Consider the following 17453-nt stretch of genomic DNA (forward strand, 5'->3'; position numbering starts at 1 on the left):
TTTGTATCACAACACTTAAAACTCAGTATTGAAGTCATAAGAGAATGTCATAATGCAAGTAATGTTGTCTGAAAAACAGAATCAGAGGCAATTGTAATTTAATTGAATGACCAAGCAAGAAAATTGATTCTGTAAGATAAATCAGTGTATCGTGGGTCTTTACAATTCAAAGAGGACACATATATAAAATGTACCAGGAGCTCATTGATATTCTTACAAACCTCCAGAACTGATCAGAGCTGCAAAAATACTTAGTCCATAAATTTATTAATAGAATGAAGGAGGAGAGAAGAGGAATGAAAGAAAATACTTCAATATGTACATAGTGGAATCGTGATCAAATGTAACTGGAATGAGGAAATTTGATCCTACACTGAAAACAAATGACATTAATGAAAGGATATGCTGAATTTGACTGTAACTATTTCAGAATGACAAGTCAAAGAAATTCAGACCTAGAGAAATCATTTTTGCATATGCTTGTTTTTCCTTTCTTGTATTCTTTTGTTTGTTTGTAATGGTAGTTCTAGTTTTCAAAAATACAAAGCTGTGATGCTTACTTTCATTTTAAGGTTGTTTAATGTTTAAAGTGGATTCAGCTCTGACAGGCTTTAAGGATGTTTATTTTCTGAGAGGAAATGAATTTCTTGTAAGATGTTAACAAGAGAGGCAGCATGGCATACCAAATGATTTGTCTGAAATTTGGGGAGTTGAGGAATTGTAATGTATGTTCCTCCAAGCATAAAAGATGGCTTTGAGAGCTTATATAGTCAAACCTCTGGTAAAAGGTCTTGTAAGATTTTAGAAGAAGCATATTGCATATTAAACCTGAAACCTGTAATTAGGCACTTTGACCTAAATCAAACTGCTTTATATTAGCATAAGTCATTAGAAAGCTCAAGACGTTTAGCACTTTTAAGTCCTGGGACTTCTGTTTTTAACTCATATTTTAAATATTTTGGGTAGCGCTGTGTTTTCAATTGAAACTGCTTCTTTTAAAAGTGCTTATTAATTTTGTACTACTCTTCTGCTGAGATATGAAGAGGCTGAAGATGACTGTACACAAGCTCTGCTGTTAGATGCCTCCTATTCTAAAGCTTTTGCTAGAAGAGGGGCTGCCAGAGTTGCTCTTGGAAAGCTAAAGGAAGCTATGCAAGGTAAGACTGAATTAGCACTAGTGGATGGGTAAGAGGTGAGTAGAAGGAGGTCCTTACTTTTGTTACCTTCTAATAGCAATTAAATCAGTTGCTGACTAATTGAGGTTGTTAGCGCAAAACTTAAGAGTGGGTGGAGTTTTTGTTTTTGTTTTTTTGGTAATAGAATATGTATAGAATCTTTGTGTTGGTATTCACATGATAGGAAGACAGTTTTGTGTGAAATTATGTGCGAGTAACAGCAATCGCCAAAATCATGTAACTTATTCATCAAAATTATTAATTAGCATTTATGCTAATTCAGTGTTAGGATTACATATAAAAGAAGCTTACATATGCTGGAGGTGTGGAAACACACAGGCTAGGCATCAAAACAAACCTTAATTTTTGTCCTAGTTGAAATTATGTATGAAATGTATTTCATGATTAAGGACTGACTTATTGCAGACTAAATTAAAAAACAAGAGAAGTAAAGAATGTTTTACTTGATTTTGCTCTATGTATCTGCTCTTTTTTGGTGTTTCTGTAAGGCAAAGTCAGGCTTAGTTGGGTGTCCTGTATTAGTTCCTCAAAAAATGTAGAATTCCATACAAACTTCAGTATATTCTGTAACTACGTTTCTGTTGCTTATATTAAGTAGTAAGAAATAGTTGGAAAAATGTGCTTAAAATTAGATTGCAGTATAAGCTTTGGGATGACTTATCTGCCATAAATTATTTTAGAGGTTTGAAAGGAAAATGGGAGGTTTAAAGAACTTGCCAGTACTTCTTAACATCAGTTTAAATGCATACGGTTTTCATATGTTAATTTTTCACTCAGATTTTGAAGCTGTTCTGAAGCTGGAACCTGGCAATAAACAAGCAGTAAATGAACTTGCTAAAATAAGGAATGTACGTATACTTGTGATTATTTTGTTTTTCTAAGCTTATATTAATGGAATGTTTCATTCTCTGTTAAGTAAATGTTAATGCATATTATAATCATTCCTGAAATTTTTGATTTTCTGAACAACTATCTTTTCTTTTTTTAAGGAATTAGCCGAGAAAGAGCGATGGATTCATCAAGAATATCCTGAAATACTGGTAAAAGAAACAGAAATACAAAATATAGTGAAAGTCATTGATAAACCATTACACCTGAGATCAACAGTAAGTAATTTTCTTTTGTGATTGAATATGTAGAATGATGGAAAAAGTAGAGCTTAAAGTTAAAATCCACTTGCTTATTTGTGTGGCTGCCTCCTGATAGGTATTCCTTACATGTGAAAACCCAAGGTTTAGAGATTTACCTTTTCAGTGTTTTTCAAGAACGTGACTTCTGCATTTTCATGTGTGTGTAACTGAATACTGTGGCCATGGTGTAAACATTCAGCCTTCACCTCCGCTCAGGAAACATGGTATATGCCTATGCCAATAATATGAAATGGGGAGGCGATACCACAACCCTCTGCTGGGTCCACAGCTGACAGGGAAGATGAGAGTAAAGGGGAAGCAGCTGACTGCAGACTTGAGAAAAAAGCTCTGAGTAAACTCCCTTTCTCTCTCTGCTGTGCTAGGTTTCTACGGTAGATTTAGTGGTAACAAGACATGCTGCCTGTCCTTATTCTCATACTCTGGCGTCACCCAAAGCTATTGCAGTTACCTTGAGCCTGCATTTTCATCCACATAATATGTAGATTAGCTGGCCAATGGTTCACGAGAAGTGTTATTTTAGGAGTGTAAATTTTCTGTGGTACTAGTCAAATTAATGAGTTAGAAGATAATATGGCAGTGTAGCGAGCAATATCAGCTTGCTTTATGCATTAGGCTGCCCCTTTTAGTACATTTACTGATTTTTTTGTACATTCAGAAGCAAATTCTTCTGTAAATACAAAGTGTGTTCACACTGTGTAGAATACTCTGGTGTTCTGCTCTTAATAACTTCTATACTTTTATTTAGCTCTGTTAGTTATATACTTCAAGTGGATAGTTTAGTCGAAAAGGTGTGATTATTTTAATACTGATTTTTAAACATATTACATGCTAGATGAAATATCTTTTAAAATCTGAATGGATTTGTTGTGAAGTAGAAGAAATACTGTAGAAAATGAAATTCAGTTTTCATTTTGACTGCTAAATTAATTGGAGATACTAGGTTGCTGTTTTAGTGTAATTCTGTTAATGTTGGACAAGTGTTAGATTAAGCATCTCTACTCTTTTTATTGTCCAAGGATTGCAGAGAGCGCTATAATTTTCTGTCTCTCTTATCCAGTCTCCCAGTTCTAGTACAATGATGGGATGGTATGTTTTCAAAGCAAGCCATATATTTATTGTCTGTCATCACCAACCCGACAGGGTTTTTGGACCTAATTTAAAGCAAATAGCAAACTGCTGTGGAGACATATCATGGAACTGTGTTAGCTGGACAGAGAAATCTACCATATCAAGACATCTAAATTGTTGAATATGTTTAACTGTGTATATTTGCAGAGCAATATACACCACATTTTATGTTCAGTGAATGGAATTCCCAAGTAAAAGCGGTGAATTTCTTTTCTTACTAAATGATGCCTCCTCTTAAGTACTGTGAAGGTGCTGTTTGGCAGTGTTCAAAAATAACGGTGATCATGCAGATATGAAATCTAATAACTGGAAAAAATGGAACAAGCGGAAGCTTTTTAGCTGCATAGCATGTCCTTCACTGGTGGCATTAGTTGCCTTGGGATGTATGCAACTTGGTCAACCAGTAAGACTAAGTTACAAATATTTATCATTTCAAAATTTGAAGTTATGTATGCAAAATAAGGGTTGTCAATTCTATGTTGTTAGATACTTGTTTAGCTAAAATACAAAGATTGATCAGGCCATTGGTCAAAATATACGTTAGTCCTTGCCCATTCATCTCTTTTAGGGAAAAAAACAAAAACTAATGATATTTCATTACTGGAAAAGAGGAATGCAGATTCTGAGATCTTCTAGAGTAAGTATACACTGATTTATAAGGGATGAAGCAAGAAAATGATCATAGAACACTTTCCATAGAATGTGTTGGAGTTTCCTATTTTGGCATTTATTTTAATACAAAGCATCTTCCCTGTGCATGAACACAGGTGAACCTGGTTATCATGAGATTGTTTTTTAAGTTTAAACACAGCCCTTTTCCAAGGGCTTTATATACACTGATGTAAAGGCTATACACATGACATTAGGTATGTGTTCTGTTTAGAAGCCTTTGAGAAGAATAGTCATTGAAGAAATTGATGATGACATACAAAATAGTGATTTTCCCAGCACTGCTTCTTTAGTCAATAATTGGAGAAATTCTACAAGTATTGAAACAACTGAAAATCTACGTGAAGATGATCAGTTAACTACAATGGATATTCCAAAAGCAAAACAATTGAAAATAGAAGAAATCAGTGATATGCCAACATTACAGTAAGTATAAAAATTCCAATTCTTTTTTTGAAAGGTAAATGTAGTTGAAATCTTCATTTTTCAAATTTCTACATGTGATGAGTTAGAACATGTTTTGAAGAATTTGGTTTACAAAAGGAAATGTTCAGAAAAAAAACTAGAATTCTTGCACATCTGCCTCTAATCACATAGTGGTTGAAACAAATATGATCTATTTAGGGTCAGATGGAAAGCTGTTTAACATGAATAGTTTTGCCCTTACATTCCAAACATAAAGAAATTTGTAGTATTTTCCCATATATCATACTCTTCCTTGTGCCTTTTATCTTTTTCATCTGTGATTTTTATTTGAGGTGTTCTAGATTCTTAAGCAGAGCTCCAAGATGTTCTTTGCACATCAGTCCTGTGAGATGAAAGGAATAGAGATGACAATGTCACTTACTACTCTTTCCTCCACTGAGCAGGTGGCCATTAACTTCAGGTTTGCTCAGAGTTCCTGAGAGTCCACTGTGTTACCTAGTCATACCCAAGTTTGGCTGGGTGAGAGTAGGCTGAGGTATAGAAGGAGCTATACTGACTTTTTCCCAACCAAGTGCTGGAACTCTACCTGTTGTCTACTCAAGGAAAGCTTTGCATGCACCAGTGCCATCTCAACATGTTAATAGCAGATGCTTTTTGTGATATACTGATTGATGACTTTCTGTGAGAATTCCTCCCTTGCACTCCACTTTCTCAGCTCAGATGGATTTAGTGTGAAGTGTTGAAGACAAAAGTATATTTTATAGCCATTTTATGACTTCTGAAAAGTAAATGGACTTAAATGACAAATTATAGAACAACAAGTGGTTCCACTGTAATCAATGTTGAAAACTGTTTGTTCATCTGACGTGGTTATTGTTTCACATTATGAAATTGCAGAAAACCTAGTATTTTTTGCAGCTGTGTATGGTAGAAATTTGTACCATAAAATATAGTTATTTCCAGAAACAAAGTAGAGACAGGCTGAGTATATTTATCAGTGTTTGCAAATGTGTTTTTAAGAAAAGATAAATCAACTGTAAGGTTTTTCATAGTTTGAAGGGTTTTGTAGTTTGTTCTTAAAATACCTACTTAAACAAAACTTCTATGAAAACTTTAAAAATTATTGTATTTTAGATTTTTTCAGGAATCCGAAGAGCTACTGTTCTAGTTAGGTCTGTGTAAGATTCCTTAAGTGTTTCCTCCATTATGAATTTCCAAATCTCTCTGCAGGCTTCCCACCAGTGTGAAAGGAATTTCATCAATTATACATCCGTCTTTCACTATGAAAAAGAAGATAGAAAAGGAAGTCAAAACATCAACTCGATCTGCATCTCCAGTCCCTGTTATTCCTGCCAATTCTTTCCAGCTTGAGTCTGATTTCAGGAAGTTGAAAGAATGTCCAGAAAAAATGTACATGTACCTGAAGGTATGAAACATATGTAGTATTAATCCCTGATACTGAAGAATACTGATACTGAAGAACAGCACGAATGACTGAAAAGGGTAGTTTCATTTAAGTTGCTTGACTTATCAGTGTACAGTAGTATTTCTTTTAACTTCTTGCACATAATATTAAGTAGCTTGATCCACATTTAAATGGTTCTCCTCTTTTGTGTGATTTATTTCACTTTCAGTATGGTCTCTGCATAAATCTGTCTTATCTCTCAAACATTGGCCCCAGTTCTGTAAATACATTAGTAGCCATGTTAAATTCTAATTTTTCAGATGAATACTTCTAGGTTAGACATGGCAGCTTTCTTATCTCTCTAAGCTGCACACATACTTGAAGCACATCAGTCTACTTAATGTGTGCTTCTGTTTATGTGTATTTGGCAAAAGATCTTTTTTTGAGAAGTTAACTTAGCAATCCTCTTGCAAACCCCTCCACTTCCCCCCAGAACAATATTAATTTATATTCAACATAAGCTATGTTTCATGTCAACTAGTACAGCACTGATTTGTTTTTCTTTTCGGTGTCATGTACTTCCAGCGTTGCCCAAGAGATCATGAAAACTCATTTCTAATTCTCATAATTATTTTTTGCCTCTAAATAACATCTTTTTTTCTAATTCTTCCAAAGCAAATAGAACCTTCATTTTATCCAAAACTGTTCCAGAAGTCATTAGATCCAGATTTGTTTAACCAGATACTGAGAATTCTACATGATTTCTACATTGAGTAAGTTCAGTTCCTCCTTTTTTGTGTAGAGGTTTATATTGCTTTTTGCCATTCTGCTCTGTTCCTTCCTGTTGCCCCACCCCTGGGTTTACAAAACTATTTCCAGCATGTGGCATTACATTAGCAGGACACAATCATTGGAATGATTCAGCTGCTCCTTATTAAAAAAAATTAAACTTACCTTGAAAAACTAGTTTGAAGTGAAAAGAGGTATATAAAAAGAAAGCATTTACTGTATGTTGTTGACTTCAATTCATATAACTAGCATTGATAACTTATTATTAGATTATATGAAATAATTTTTCTTTTGTTCAGATTACTGTGTATGCTGTTGCCGCATATAGTTGCATAGTATTAATTTTTTAAAGAAGAAATAGCTAAGAAACACCAACAGTTTTATTTTTTTCTGTGCTATGTTAATGGTGATGCATTCTGAATTTTATTTTTAATTACCTGCTAGCATTCTGCAGAAAAGCAGTATGTTGTAGCAAATAAATATTGGAGCCGGAAGTTCTTATAAGCAAAGACCTCACGATTATTCTTGACATGCCTATCCATGCTATCATTCGACTTTAAAAAAAAAAAAAAAAAATCATTTTGCATGTTAGATGCAATGTGCCACTCCTGAATTACTCCTGTCTTAGAATTTTAGGTGGTTTTATGCAGAAAAGCAAGCATAAACAAATACTAGCCTTTCCCTCCGTTTCTTCAAAAGCAAATGTCCATTATGTGTGTGAAACATGACATCTTAAGCGTTGTGGACCTATTTTTGGTGGTAGAACATACAAAGACTAAGGAGTTGAAATTGTTTGCAGTAAAGTAAAAGGTGTTTCTCTTGGAGGTAGACGGGACAGCCTGTTAAAGGAAAATGCTATTTATTATTAGTATTTGTACCACAGATAGTACCTGCTTACTGTTGCCCAGAAGACTGTGAAATGAAATTGCAGTCTTGAAGTTTTCTTTACAGATAAAAATGACAGCAACTGTAGTGTGGTGCTTGTTGCTGAGTTTTCTATAACCACAGATGATATATTCTCTCTCTCTCTCTTTCTCTCTCCCCACTCTCATGCATAGCCCCCCACGCTCATGCATACCCCCCCACACCCACCGCTTCCTACTGAAGTGTAGAAAAATAGCAAACTTATGGCAAGGTGTAAGCATTAAATCATATAATAGCTATTCTGTGCCTCAACAACAATCACTTTGTATCTGTCCAGTTTTTTGTATTTTTTCACTCTTGCTCTGTATTATCTGCATTATCTGCATACAGATGTGTAGATGTTTGGCTTTTTGCTTTGTGGGTTGAAGAATGGCAGGAAAGAGGAGAAAGGCAGGGAAGGAAGTTCCATTGGTCCTTTAATTTGATGTTTCTGAAGTCTTTAATCTTGCTTGCGGCTATTGAATCTTTCTAATCAACAGTAGCTATTTTTATGTATCTAATAATCTTCTTTAGGAAAGAAGAGCCATCACTCATCCTTGAAATACTCCAGAGGCTATCTGAATTAAAAAGATTTGATATGGCAGTAATGTTTATGTCAGGCTTGGAGAAGAAAAGTAAGTAATTCAGTAGCATCTTTTTAAACTTGGATTGTGATACTATAGAATCTAACAAGGGATGTGTAAAATGTAGTGCTATTCTTATTAGGGATGTTACTGTTCTAGATGATGTATGTATCCCTTAGTGGAAGCTAGATGTCCTTTATTTTCATTAGAGCTCAATCTTCATAAATGTGCTACTATTTATTAAATCATCAGTTAAGACAAGTTTACTTATCTGGTTAGAAGCTTTTTGATTATTTTAGAAGCTAATACGAAAATAAAATTTTATTAAATTTTTAATTGCTTATTAAATGACAAAACTTGAAGATTTAGTTGTAGTTTTCTGTGTTTTTATAAACAATACCACTATATTTGTCTGATAACATTAGCACTACCATTTGCAACTAATAAGTTTTCATATAAATTCATGCATTATGTCAAAGGTACATGCTTCTTAAAAGGTGTCAAAATTATGCAGTTTTCACAGCTTGCAGCCTTTTCTTGGCAATGCTGACTTTACCATTGACTTCTGGCTTTATTGTTTTACCAATGAATGATTGCCATGTTAGAACACAGCTACTGCAATGCATGTTAAGTAATAGAGGCCATTAAGCAGTTAAATCAAGTCCATTGTGTCCCCCCTCACGCCACCACCCCCACTTAATTGCCTCTTTCACAGAGGTGCTAAATCGGTTAGTTCTAGACATTGGCTCTTTTCAGCTTACCTACAAAACAAATTACAGCAAAAAGAATGCAGGTATCTCCAAACCACTCAGCCTGTTTGCCTCCATCCTCTTCTTGAAGCATCAGTTAGATGAGTTTGCAGTTCAGGTTGACTTTGGCTTGAGTTTCTGGTTCATAAAAGTGTGTGTTTGTCTGTCTCTATTTAGTGTGCCAAACAGACTATATAACAGTGAGACACTTAAAAGCAAAGATTTCTGTGGGACCTGTATATATCTGAGTTTCATTAATAATCATCATGCTTTTACATAACAGAATTTTTGATCTCTTTAGAATAAAATTTCTTGTTTGACACTTACAGAAGTGCAGATAAGTTCTACCTGCAAATATGTTACGTGGCATTCAAACCATAACCTTATGTAAATTTTGTCTGTCATCTGCCATTAACTTTTTTTTCTTCTGTGTTTAATGGTGCAGTGCCAAGATAGTAAACAAAATAAAATCTGTTTATGTCAGGCTTTACACCTGTTTAAGAAAATGTTGTTAGCCAGCTCCTGTATATCAGAACAAAGAGGAGTCTTCTTGTTACTTTTTGTTTCTTCTCAATGGCAGTAATTTAAATTATCATATTTCAGCTATATAATCCAACCGTTGCCCTCACTGAGGAAAGAGTTGGACTTTAACATAAGTTTAACTTTATCTTAAGTCTGTGAATCACAAAAATAACACTTAATGTTGGATTTCTATTTTTACAGTTGCACAAGTATTGTTCAGTCATGTGAACCACATGGGGTTGAAAGATCCTTCTGTCGAAGAATTGGAGAAGAAATACAGAGTTTTCTTTTAGTGAGATTACTGACATTACATATGTAAATTGCTGTATTTCCACGCTTCCTTCTTGTGGAAATCAGCCGAAGAAGTTTATACAGACTAGAATTTTGTTGCTTTTGTATAAGTAATGAAACTCATACACTTGATTTAGCCAAATGGCAAGTGCCTGAAGAGATAATGACCTAATTGCGCAGGTACGTTTGCTTTCCAACTCCTGCAACAATACAGATCTACATTGTCTTCAGTGGACTCTGTTGAAAAACTGCTTGAGTGGATTGACATTCAGGATTGGGACTGTAGATAGAGATCTTTATTAAAAAGGAAAAAAATATTTATAAATGTCTTTGGTAAGAATCAAATGATTTACTTGGTGTCCATTACAAATCCACTTTTTTTATTTTAGAAAATAAACTAAATGTTGAATTCAAAATACCAAAATTGTCAGGAAGCTTCTTATTAAGGTGCTAAATCACTTTTCTCTAAAGATACACCACACCAGAACATACAGTATGCTAAGCAAACCTAAGGTAAGTTGGCCAAAAAATTACAGAATTCCTTTACTTGAGTTTCTCTACTGTTTATCCAAAAGCCGAATTTTGTCATTGATAGCTAAGATGTTTCTGTGAACCTAAACTGTAATTCCAGAATAGAAGGAAGCAAAATACTATGAAATTAAAAGGTGGAGGGAAATGGGAGTATTTTGTGTCCTCTGGGCAATACTTTTAAAATCATCTGATCAAATTTATCCTTTGGGTCAATGGGTCCTAAATAGGTAAAGCTCTTAAGACTCAGAAAGCTAAGCAGAACACCTTTCCAGTGTAAAGAAGACAATAAAGGCATGAAATAATCTGAAATTCACAGATGAGAAAAGAAATAGTTAGGCAAAGGCATGATAAACTCTTCTAACTGTTCACATGATTAGAAGAAGGAAAGAATAGTACTTACCAAATTTAGGTTAAAAAGTAGTATCCTACTATGGCTTTCAAAAATTTGCTGGCGTATATGTCTCTAGACTTGACAGTATCTTTTTATCCTGTTGGTATTTATTCTGTCAGATTGCTTTCACCCTGATTCAGATTTTGTGCTTTCCTAGTGCTTCTCTTACTATTGAAACTTTCTGACATTAGTTAATGCATTTGTTTTGGTAGCTGTGCTCTTTTTCAGAGGGCTGGTGCAACAGTTAAAATACTCAAAAAGAATTCAAACTTCCAATGTGGATTAATGGGAATAGGAGTGAATGTTATCTTCTGTGTAGTTGATTTTTGAAATCTAACTTCAGGCTTTCCCAGCTGTGTAATGTTCTGGTTCAGATACAATCCGAAGCAAAAAAAATGTAACTGAGCTACATCCTCAGCTGGCTCTGAGTTTTAACTGACACGAGTGAAGGGCTAGGACAATAACCAGTGTTGTTAGGGAAATGGAAGAGCCTTTGTAGAACACTGCTTGCGGCTTACCTACAATGTGAGCTGTTATTACTAGGTGTGTCTCATGTTACTTGATACAGGCTATTTTTTCCCCTGTTGTAAAGCACTTTTGATAATGTATAAGCGATGTTGCTGCAGCTAATAGAAGTGAATAAAAAGTAGTTACCAAAGTAATTTTATATACCTGTATAGATACAGATATCCTCTAATGGGCTGTTACGCTTGTCGTATGAGCTGTTTAGTGGCCCTCAAACACAGATGTACCTCTCTAGGGTTATGCTCATGGAACACTGGGTGTCTTACCAAGAAGCTGTTTCCTGAAGGCTATCAGTGAAGAGCAGGTGATTGTAATATGGGCCCCTAAAAGTAGAAGCGCAAGATGATAGCAGAAACATTGAAAGCTGTAGGCCAACAGTCACAACTCCATCCGCCCTGCTGTGCTTTTACTGAGAACAAGCTGCTGCCTTCTGGTCCCACTCTTGCTTTTATGTAGAGTCCTCCTCAGTATTTGTACATAAGGAGGGCTGGTTGAAAGGAAGCTGTTCCTGCATGTAGAATTTAGTGGTGTGGATGGATGGATCTGGTTCATGTTCCTACTGAATTTAGGTCACCAGGGTTTATCTTGCTCATTGCACTATGCTGTAGCTTATTGCTTATACTTCTGAATACAATATCTGATAGTAGCCTGCTGGAACAAAGTCCTTGAGATTATTTTTCCATGCATAAAAACAATGCAAGATGGGCAACACAACACAAGCATTCAAAGAACTGCAAGCTTAATTTGCTCCAGGAGATGGCAGTATTTTTTCCCTTCTAAATTGGAGATTGCTATATTGCTGAATTGAAAAGCTTAATGAAACACGGAGAAACTTCATAGATCTGAAGTAGATCAAATCAAAAATTCTCTTTTTGGGGGGAGGAGGGGAGGTTTTTGTTTGTTTTTTGTTTGTTTGTTTCTTTATCCAACACCATCTCAAGGTGTTTCTATTGTGTTAGGGGAAAAAAAAGGCTACAGTAAATAGTTTAAGGCAGTTAAATTGTACGGAGTAGCTTATGGCCTGCTATGCTAAGACATTCAAGATGACAGAACTCTTAGTTCATACTCCCTGCAGTGACTGTTTCAGACTTGAGTTTTGAGTATCAGTGTCTTGGGTAGTTGACACAACCAGTGAGCTTTGAAAGACTACTGATTAGGGATAGCTTCTCCCTTTTGCTAGGTATGTCCACGCCTGACTAATACCTAACCAGTTGTTCACTCATCATATGTCTGTTGCAGGTGATTAACACTTAATGCTGAGAGAACAGAGAACTGAGATTTGAGAACAAAATAATGTATATTTTAGACCACTTTTCTAGCTTGTCAGAATCATTTTTAATTTGAATTTTGCCTTCCAGTAAATCCAGAGGACTTCCAACCTCCATATTGTCTATTTATTTCGTTACTTAGGTGGTTGTTAGTGAAAATATTGGTGGAATTGATCCTAGGACATGTTTCTGCAGAACATCCTTACAGCTTCCTGTTTTGACAGTGGGTTTTTTTTTTCTTTTGATAACTGTAGCTACTTCTGCATTCATACTGTAATAGTTTCATCTAGGCCATGTTTCTCCATCTCGCTTAGAGAATGTCCTGTGATAATCAGACATATGCTAACATAAAGATGCTTCATCTATTACTTTTTTATTATGCTACTATGGAAGACAGAGTCAGTTTTGTCATAACTTGTTCTTGACCAACTTATGCCGGTTACTGTGGAAGGCATAAATTTATGAGTATAGTTTGAATATTTGCTCCAAAACTTTCTTTAGAATTAAAAACCAGTGGTGTTGACTCTGATCAATAAGACCTTGTTCTTTCTCTTTTTTCACTCCCCTCCCCACTCTTTTAAAAATAGACATTTTCAAAATGCCAGTAACTTAAAATTCTCAAATATAACTATTGCTACTACTTTTGAGGCTGCTTCAGCCAAGTTTTAACATTTTATAATGAAGTTTTTTGGACCCAGGTAATCTGTAAGCATCTGGTTTAAGGAAGCTTCTAACCTAACCCATTCCTTTCTTTTGCTAGGCTGAGATCTCACTCCTTTGTCGATGATGCAAATATAACTGCTTGCAGTTACCCTCATTAGTGGAGACTGAAACCATCAAACAGTTCATTCTTAACACCATCAGCTGTGAGTTGTTTTCCCTCCCTGTTGTGTAGCTAATACTTTACTTTGTCTTTTCTTTTAATGCAGGTGTGTGTAGAACAATTTCTTCTTATTCCTGTTGATTGTTTTGTTTTCTTTTTCTGGTTCTGATACTGTATCTGTGTTCTGTCATGGCTCGTATGTATTCTTAAATAATCTGTCCTAGTTTCCATTATTTGCATGCTTTCCTTTTCTGAGGTCAGTAAAGAGCTCTTTGATTTGGTTAGTCCCTTTCCACATGTGCTACCCTTCCTTTGCATAGTTTGAGCTTGTTATCTTGATATCATTTCTTTGGGAACTGCCAGCTCCTGAACTCTTTTTCCCTTAGACCTGCCTCCCAAAAAACTTACCTTCCAGTGTCAGAATGGAAGAATAAGTAAGTCTAAAAAGTCTTCAAAGCTTGTATTTGGGTTCTGTGGCATCTAGGCTGCTGAAGTCTAATGAGGGCAGCTTGAAATCACTCTTCTGTCAGTGTCTAAGGGGCTAAAATAGAAGCTAAGCATTTGGGGCATTAAATACACATCCCCTTTTCCCTCCTTCTCCACCTATGTCCTCTGTGATGGCAATAGTAACAAAGAACAAAGGAGTCTATGCCCATTTTCTGCCACCAGATTTCTTCTTTTGGTAAAATAGTGCTCTTCTAAAAACAACAAGAAAGACCTTAATAAAAGTATTTTTATAGGGCTGCATGTTTGCAGGCTCTCATTTCTCCCCAAGTGAAACTCACCCAGTAGCTTTTTTTTCTTAGCAACTGTCAATCTTGCTATATTTTTCTGTCTCAGATCTTACTGAACTGATGGCGTACTGAACTGATGGTGTTCTGAAATGCACTTGTATAACTGCTTTAGTAACTCCTTCAACCCATATTTCCCAAGCTTGCATTATTCAGAGGACAAAACTACCCTGCGAAATCCTTCGTTATTGATGAACATCAATGACAAAGGAGGAAACTAGCCTGGCCCCTTAGGAACACATCCTAAGTTTGAATACAGTCTTTGTTTAATGTAAGCAGGTGTAGGTCTGCTAAAGGTCCTGAAACTGCATTAGTGTTTAATCTGGATTTATCTGCTTTCCTGGTTAGGCTTAGGAAAATACAACTTGGAATAAAAGATGGATTTTTTTTTTTCATTTTTGTCACATCTCAAGCATACAGTTCAGCCTGATTGGAGCAGTGAAGTTGTGTGGGTTTTATGCATCTGTCTATTCCCTTTTCTTCTTTGTCCTATTTCACATAAACTGTTTGCATCAGATCTTTCTCATTACATCTGTCACCTTGTGCTGAATCCCTCTCTTTGAATTTCAGTCTTCCTTTTTCACTGTGTCCTTTCTGTTTTCCATCAGGTTCAAAACATTCTCCACTGCCTTCCTTCTCCTGTCATTAGTAGCAAGGAGCTGAGCCTCTAAAAGTGTCTTTTGAAGGTTCTTTTTTAGTTTTCTAAAAATTTCTGCTCAAGGCTCTTTATGTTTCTAAAAGGTACATTCAACAGCTCTACTTCTTGAGGTTCCATTTTATAGGAATATTTTTCTCTAGTGTCTGGCTTTATAAACTGAAGCAAGTACAGCATAAAGACCAAGGGAATTCTTCTCTTTTTTTTCTTACCTCCTATTCAAGTTGTTGCAGAGTTGAGTTGTAGAGGGATATGCTGGAATCTGTTGCTTTCTAAATATTAGCAGAAAGTAATGTTTGCTTTTCAGACTTCTTTTTTTCTTCAGACTTCAGACCTTTTGATCTTTCTCCCAACAGTTGTTAGATTAATAGAGTTTATGGTGACAGGTTGAAAAGTAAGTTTGATTTCTTGCTTCTTCTTGCTTATTCATACCAAATAATTCCACCTGGGTGTTAAAACAAGAAGTGAACCATTAGGCACAAATATTGACTAGACTAACAGACAACTGAGTATACAAATGCCTTCCTTGCTCTGATGCCTGATGAGATGGTCCAGATTAACATTCTCTATTTATCAAATTAAAACCCAACCTTGTAACTACATCCTTTATCAGGTCTGCCCCAAGGCTCCGAGTGCTAGATCAGGACCTAAGTGAGGAAACCTATCACCAAAAAAAGGCAAATTTTAGACTTTTATATGCATTACAGGAATGACTGTTTGTACTTCAAATTGCAAAAAACATCTTCCTCCTTAAAGAATTTGCAGTCTGTATATCATCAAAAAGCGGAGAAGGTTTAACTGGCAATGTGAGATTTGCCCAGCTGTGATTGTGATGGGAGCCTCCATATTCCTCGAGTCCAAATCCAGGACCTTTCTGACTGCACTAGTCTGACTACTCAGTTTGAGAAGTGATGCTTAAACTTGATTTATAATGAATTGCTGTCACTTTTGAAAAAATCAGGAAGACTTTGCTGACTTCGGAGAACTGTACTGTAATGTCTTGGTTGGGAAGTGAAAATGCTGCTAGCTTTTTCTAAAATAGCCTAACGTGCGGGCTGTTGCAATGCGAAATAGTGAGCTACTGATGTACACTGAAGCCTGTATGTAATGCTGTATATAGCTCATGAGCTTTAAGGACTCAAATTTTCTCCCCAGTGTTAAGATTAATTTGCGTTTTGTTACCGGATTCTAGTGGCTGTGAAAATTAGGCTATTATAGGATTACATCTTATTAAATGATTAATGTGATATTTAAGTGAAAATGGGTATGTTTTCTCAACAGTTGGCTGAAGACTTTGTTAGGGAATATTTCCCTTTTAATCTGCAGTAATGAAAGGGCAAAAAATAAATACTTTGGCATTTGCTAGATTTCTGGAAAGAGTTTCTTCTGTTTCATGTTTCATTTTTCTGTAGAGAAGCTTGTCTGATTGGTAAAGCTGGCATCTCTCACCCAAAAACCTGCAAGCATTAATTAAGCTTTGGGGGAATATCATGTGGACAAGTGAAAACAGGCTTGTCAAGTCTCATGCTTTGGTCACTGAAGTGCTATTTTTGGTCAGTCTGTCTTGTGTTAAGGTGCATGTTTTTCGTCCACGAGGAGCATGACACTGTTCTTTCTCAGTGGTTCCCAGACTTCAAGTGCCTTGATCAACTTGGTGACATGTCTGAGTCTGTAGCACAGGATACCAGAGCAGCAGAAAGGTAGTGAGGCTTATCTGAAACAAGGGAGAAGAGACACTTCCAGGTAGCAGCCGTAGGCCATGAATCCTCACAGCATGCTCAGAAGCATGTTCATCACCACATGGCCCCGTCTTCTGTCGTCTTCTCTGATTGGATCTAGTCTTTATCAGATGATCTGATGTGTCTGCAGTATTGGCATTCAGATAACTTTTGAGATTTGAGTGTTTTTTTTCAATGGTGATAAGCATTAGGCCACACTGAACTTCCTTTAACTTTACCCTCCCTACACTTTAAAATTAAAGCAAGAGATAGAAGTGGGTTCATCCCTTGCACTGTTTTGAAACTATCAAGCTTTAGCTTGATCCTCTAAGCTTGAGAGGCTCATTGTCCTGGTTTCCACCCCCAGCTGCCCTTAAAATACTACTACGAATGATTTAATGCTGCCTGAAAATGGGTACCAGCCATGGTGAGAGGGGTCTTACTTGGCTGCAACTTTTCTGAGGAGAGACTTCTACTTCATTTCATTCTTTAATTTCAAATATGATTTCTGGCTAACTGAAAGAAATGATTTGTAGCTGGATTAACTGTTTGCCTGCTTTGTTTAGACTGTGACTATATAGAGTGCTTTGAAATGCAGCGCCCCAGTAATCCCTTGGGCTCCAGGTGAGGTTGGCGCCCTGTGGTTCTTATATAGGCGCTTACAGAAGTGACTTACAGATACTTGCTTCTGGTGGCACAGCATATGTCCTTGCTCCATGCAATTAGAGATGAGGGAATGAATGCCTGGAGAGGCTGAGGAGACTTCCCTTTTTGCAGCAAAACCATTTCTATGGGTGGTCTGAACTAACCTGCTGTTTTTTTCCTGAGGTGGATTAGGAGGGACTTCAGCTGCCCAGCTGAGAGGGATGTGAGATGGTTCATCTCTCTGAGCTGTCATGGGCGCAGGACCATCAGTTGACACAATGTGTCAAGCAAGA

The 17453-nt window shown here is 36.1% G+C and overlaps 1 protein-coding gene across 3 annotated transcripts in view; it reads left to right on the forward strand.

Moving 5' to 3' along the window:
• RPAP3 (RNA polymerase II associated protein 3) overlaps positions 1-10223 on the forward strand; it is a 22316-nt gene extending 12093 nt beyond the window's left edge. For 2 of the 3 annotated variants that reach the window (XM_067314292.1, XM_067314307.1), the window contains 9 exons: positions 1036-1157; positions 1974-2044; positions 2186-2302; positions 4044-4112; positions 4359-4570; positions 5801-5996; positions 6651-6748; positions 8202-8302; positions 9724-10223. In XM_067314292.1, the coding sequence (XP_067170393.1) occupies positions 1036-1157; positions 1974-2044; positions 2186-2302; positions 4044-4112; positions 4359-4570; positions 5801-5996; positions 6651-6748; positions 8202-8302; positions 9724-9815 (1078 nt within the window). In that variant the 3' untranslated portion in view covers positions 9816-10223. The remainder of the gene's footprint in view (positions 1-1035; positions 1158-1973; positions 2045-2185; positions 2303-4043; positions 4113-4358; positions 4571-5800; positions 5997-6650; positions 6749-8201; positions 8303-9723) is intronic. The other variant, XM_067314300.1, reaches the window with a different exon arrangement.
• The last annotated feature ends 7230 nt before the right edge of the window (positions 10224-17453 follow it).

Source organism: Apteryx mantelli, chromosome 1 (assembly GCF_036417845.1).
Source record: "Apteryx mantelli isolate bAptMan1 chromosome 1, bAptMan1.hap1, whole genome shotgun sequence".
In the NCBI taxonomy this organism is placed as follows: Eukaryota; Metazoa; Chordata; class Aves; order Apterygiformes; family Apterygidae; genus Apteryx; species Apteryx mantelli.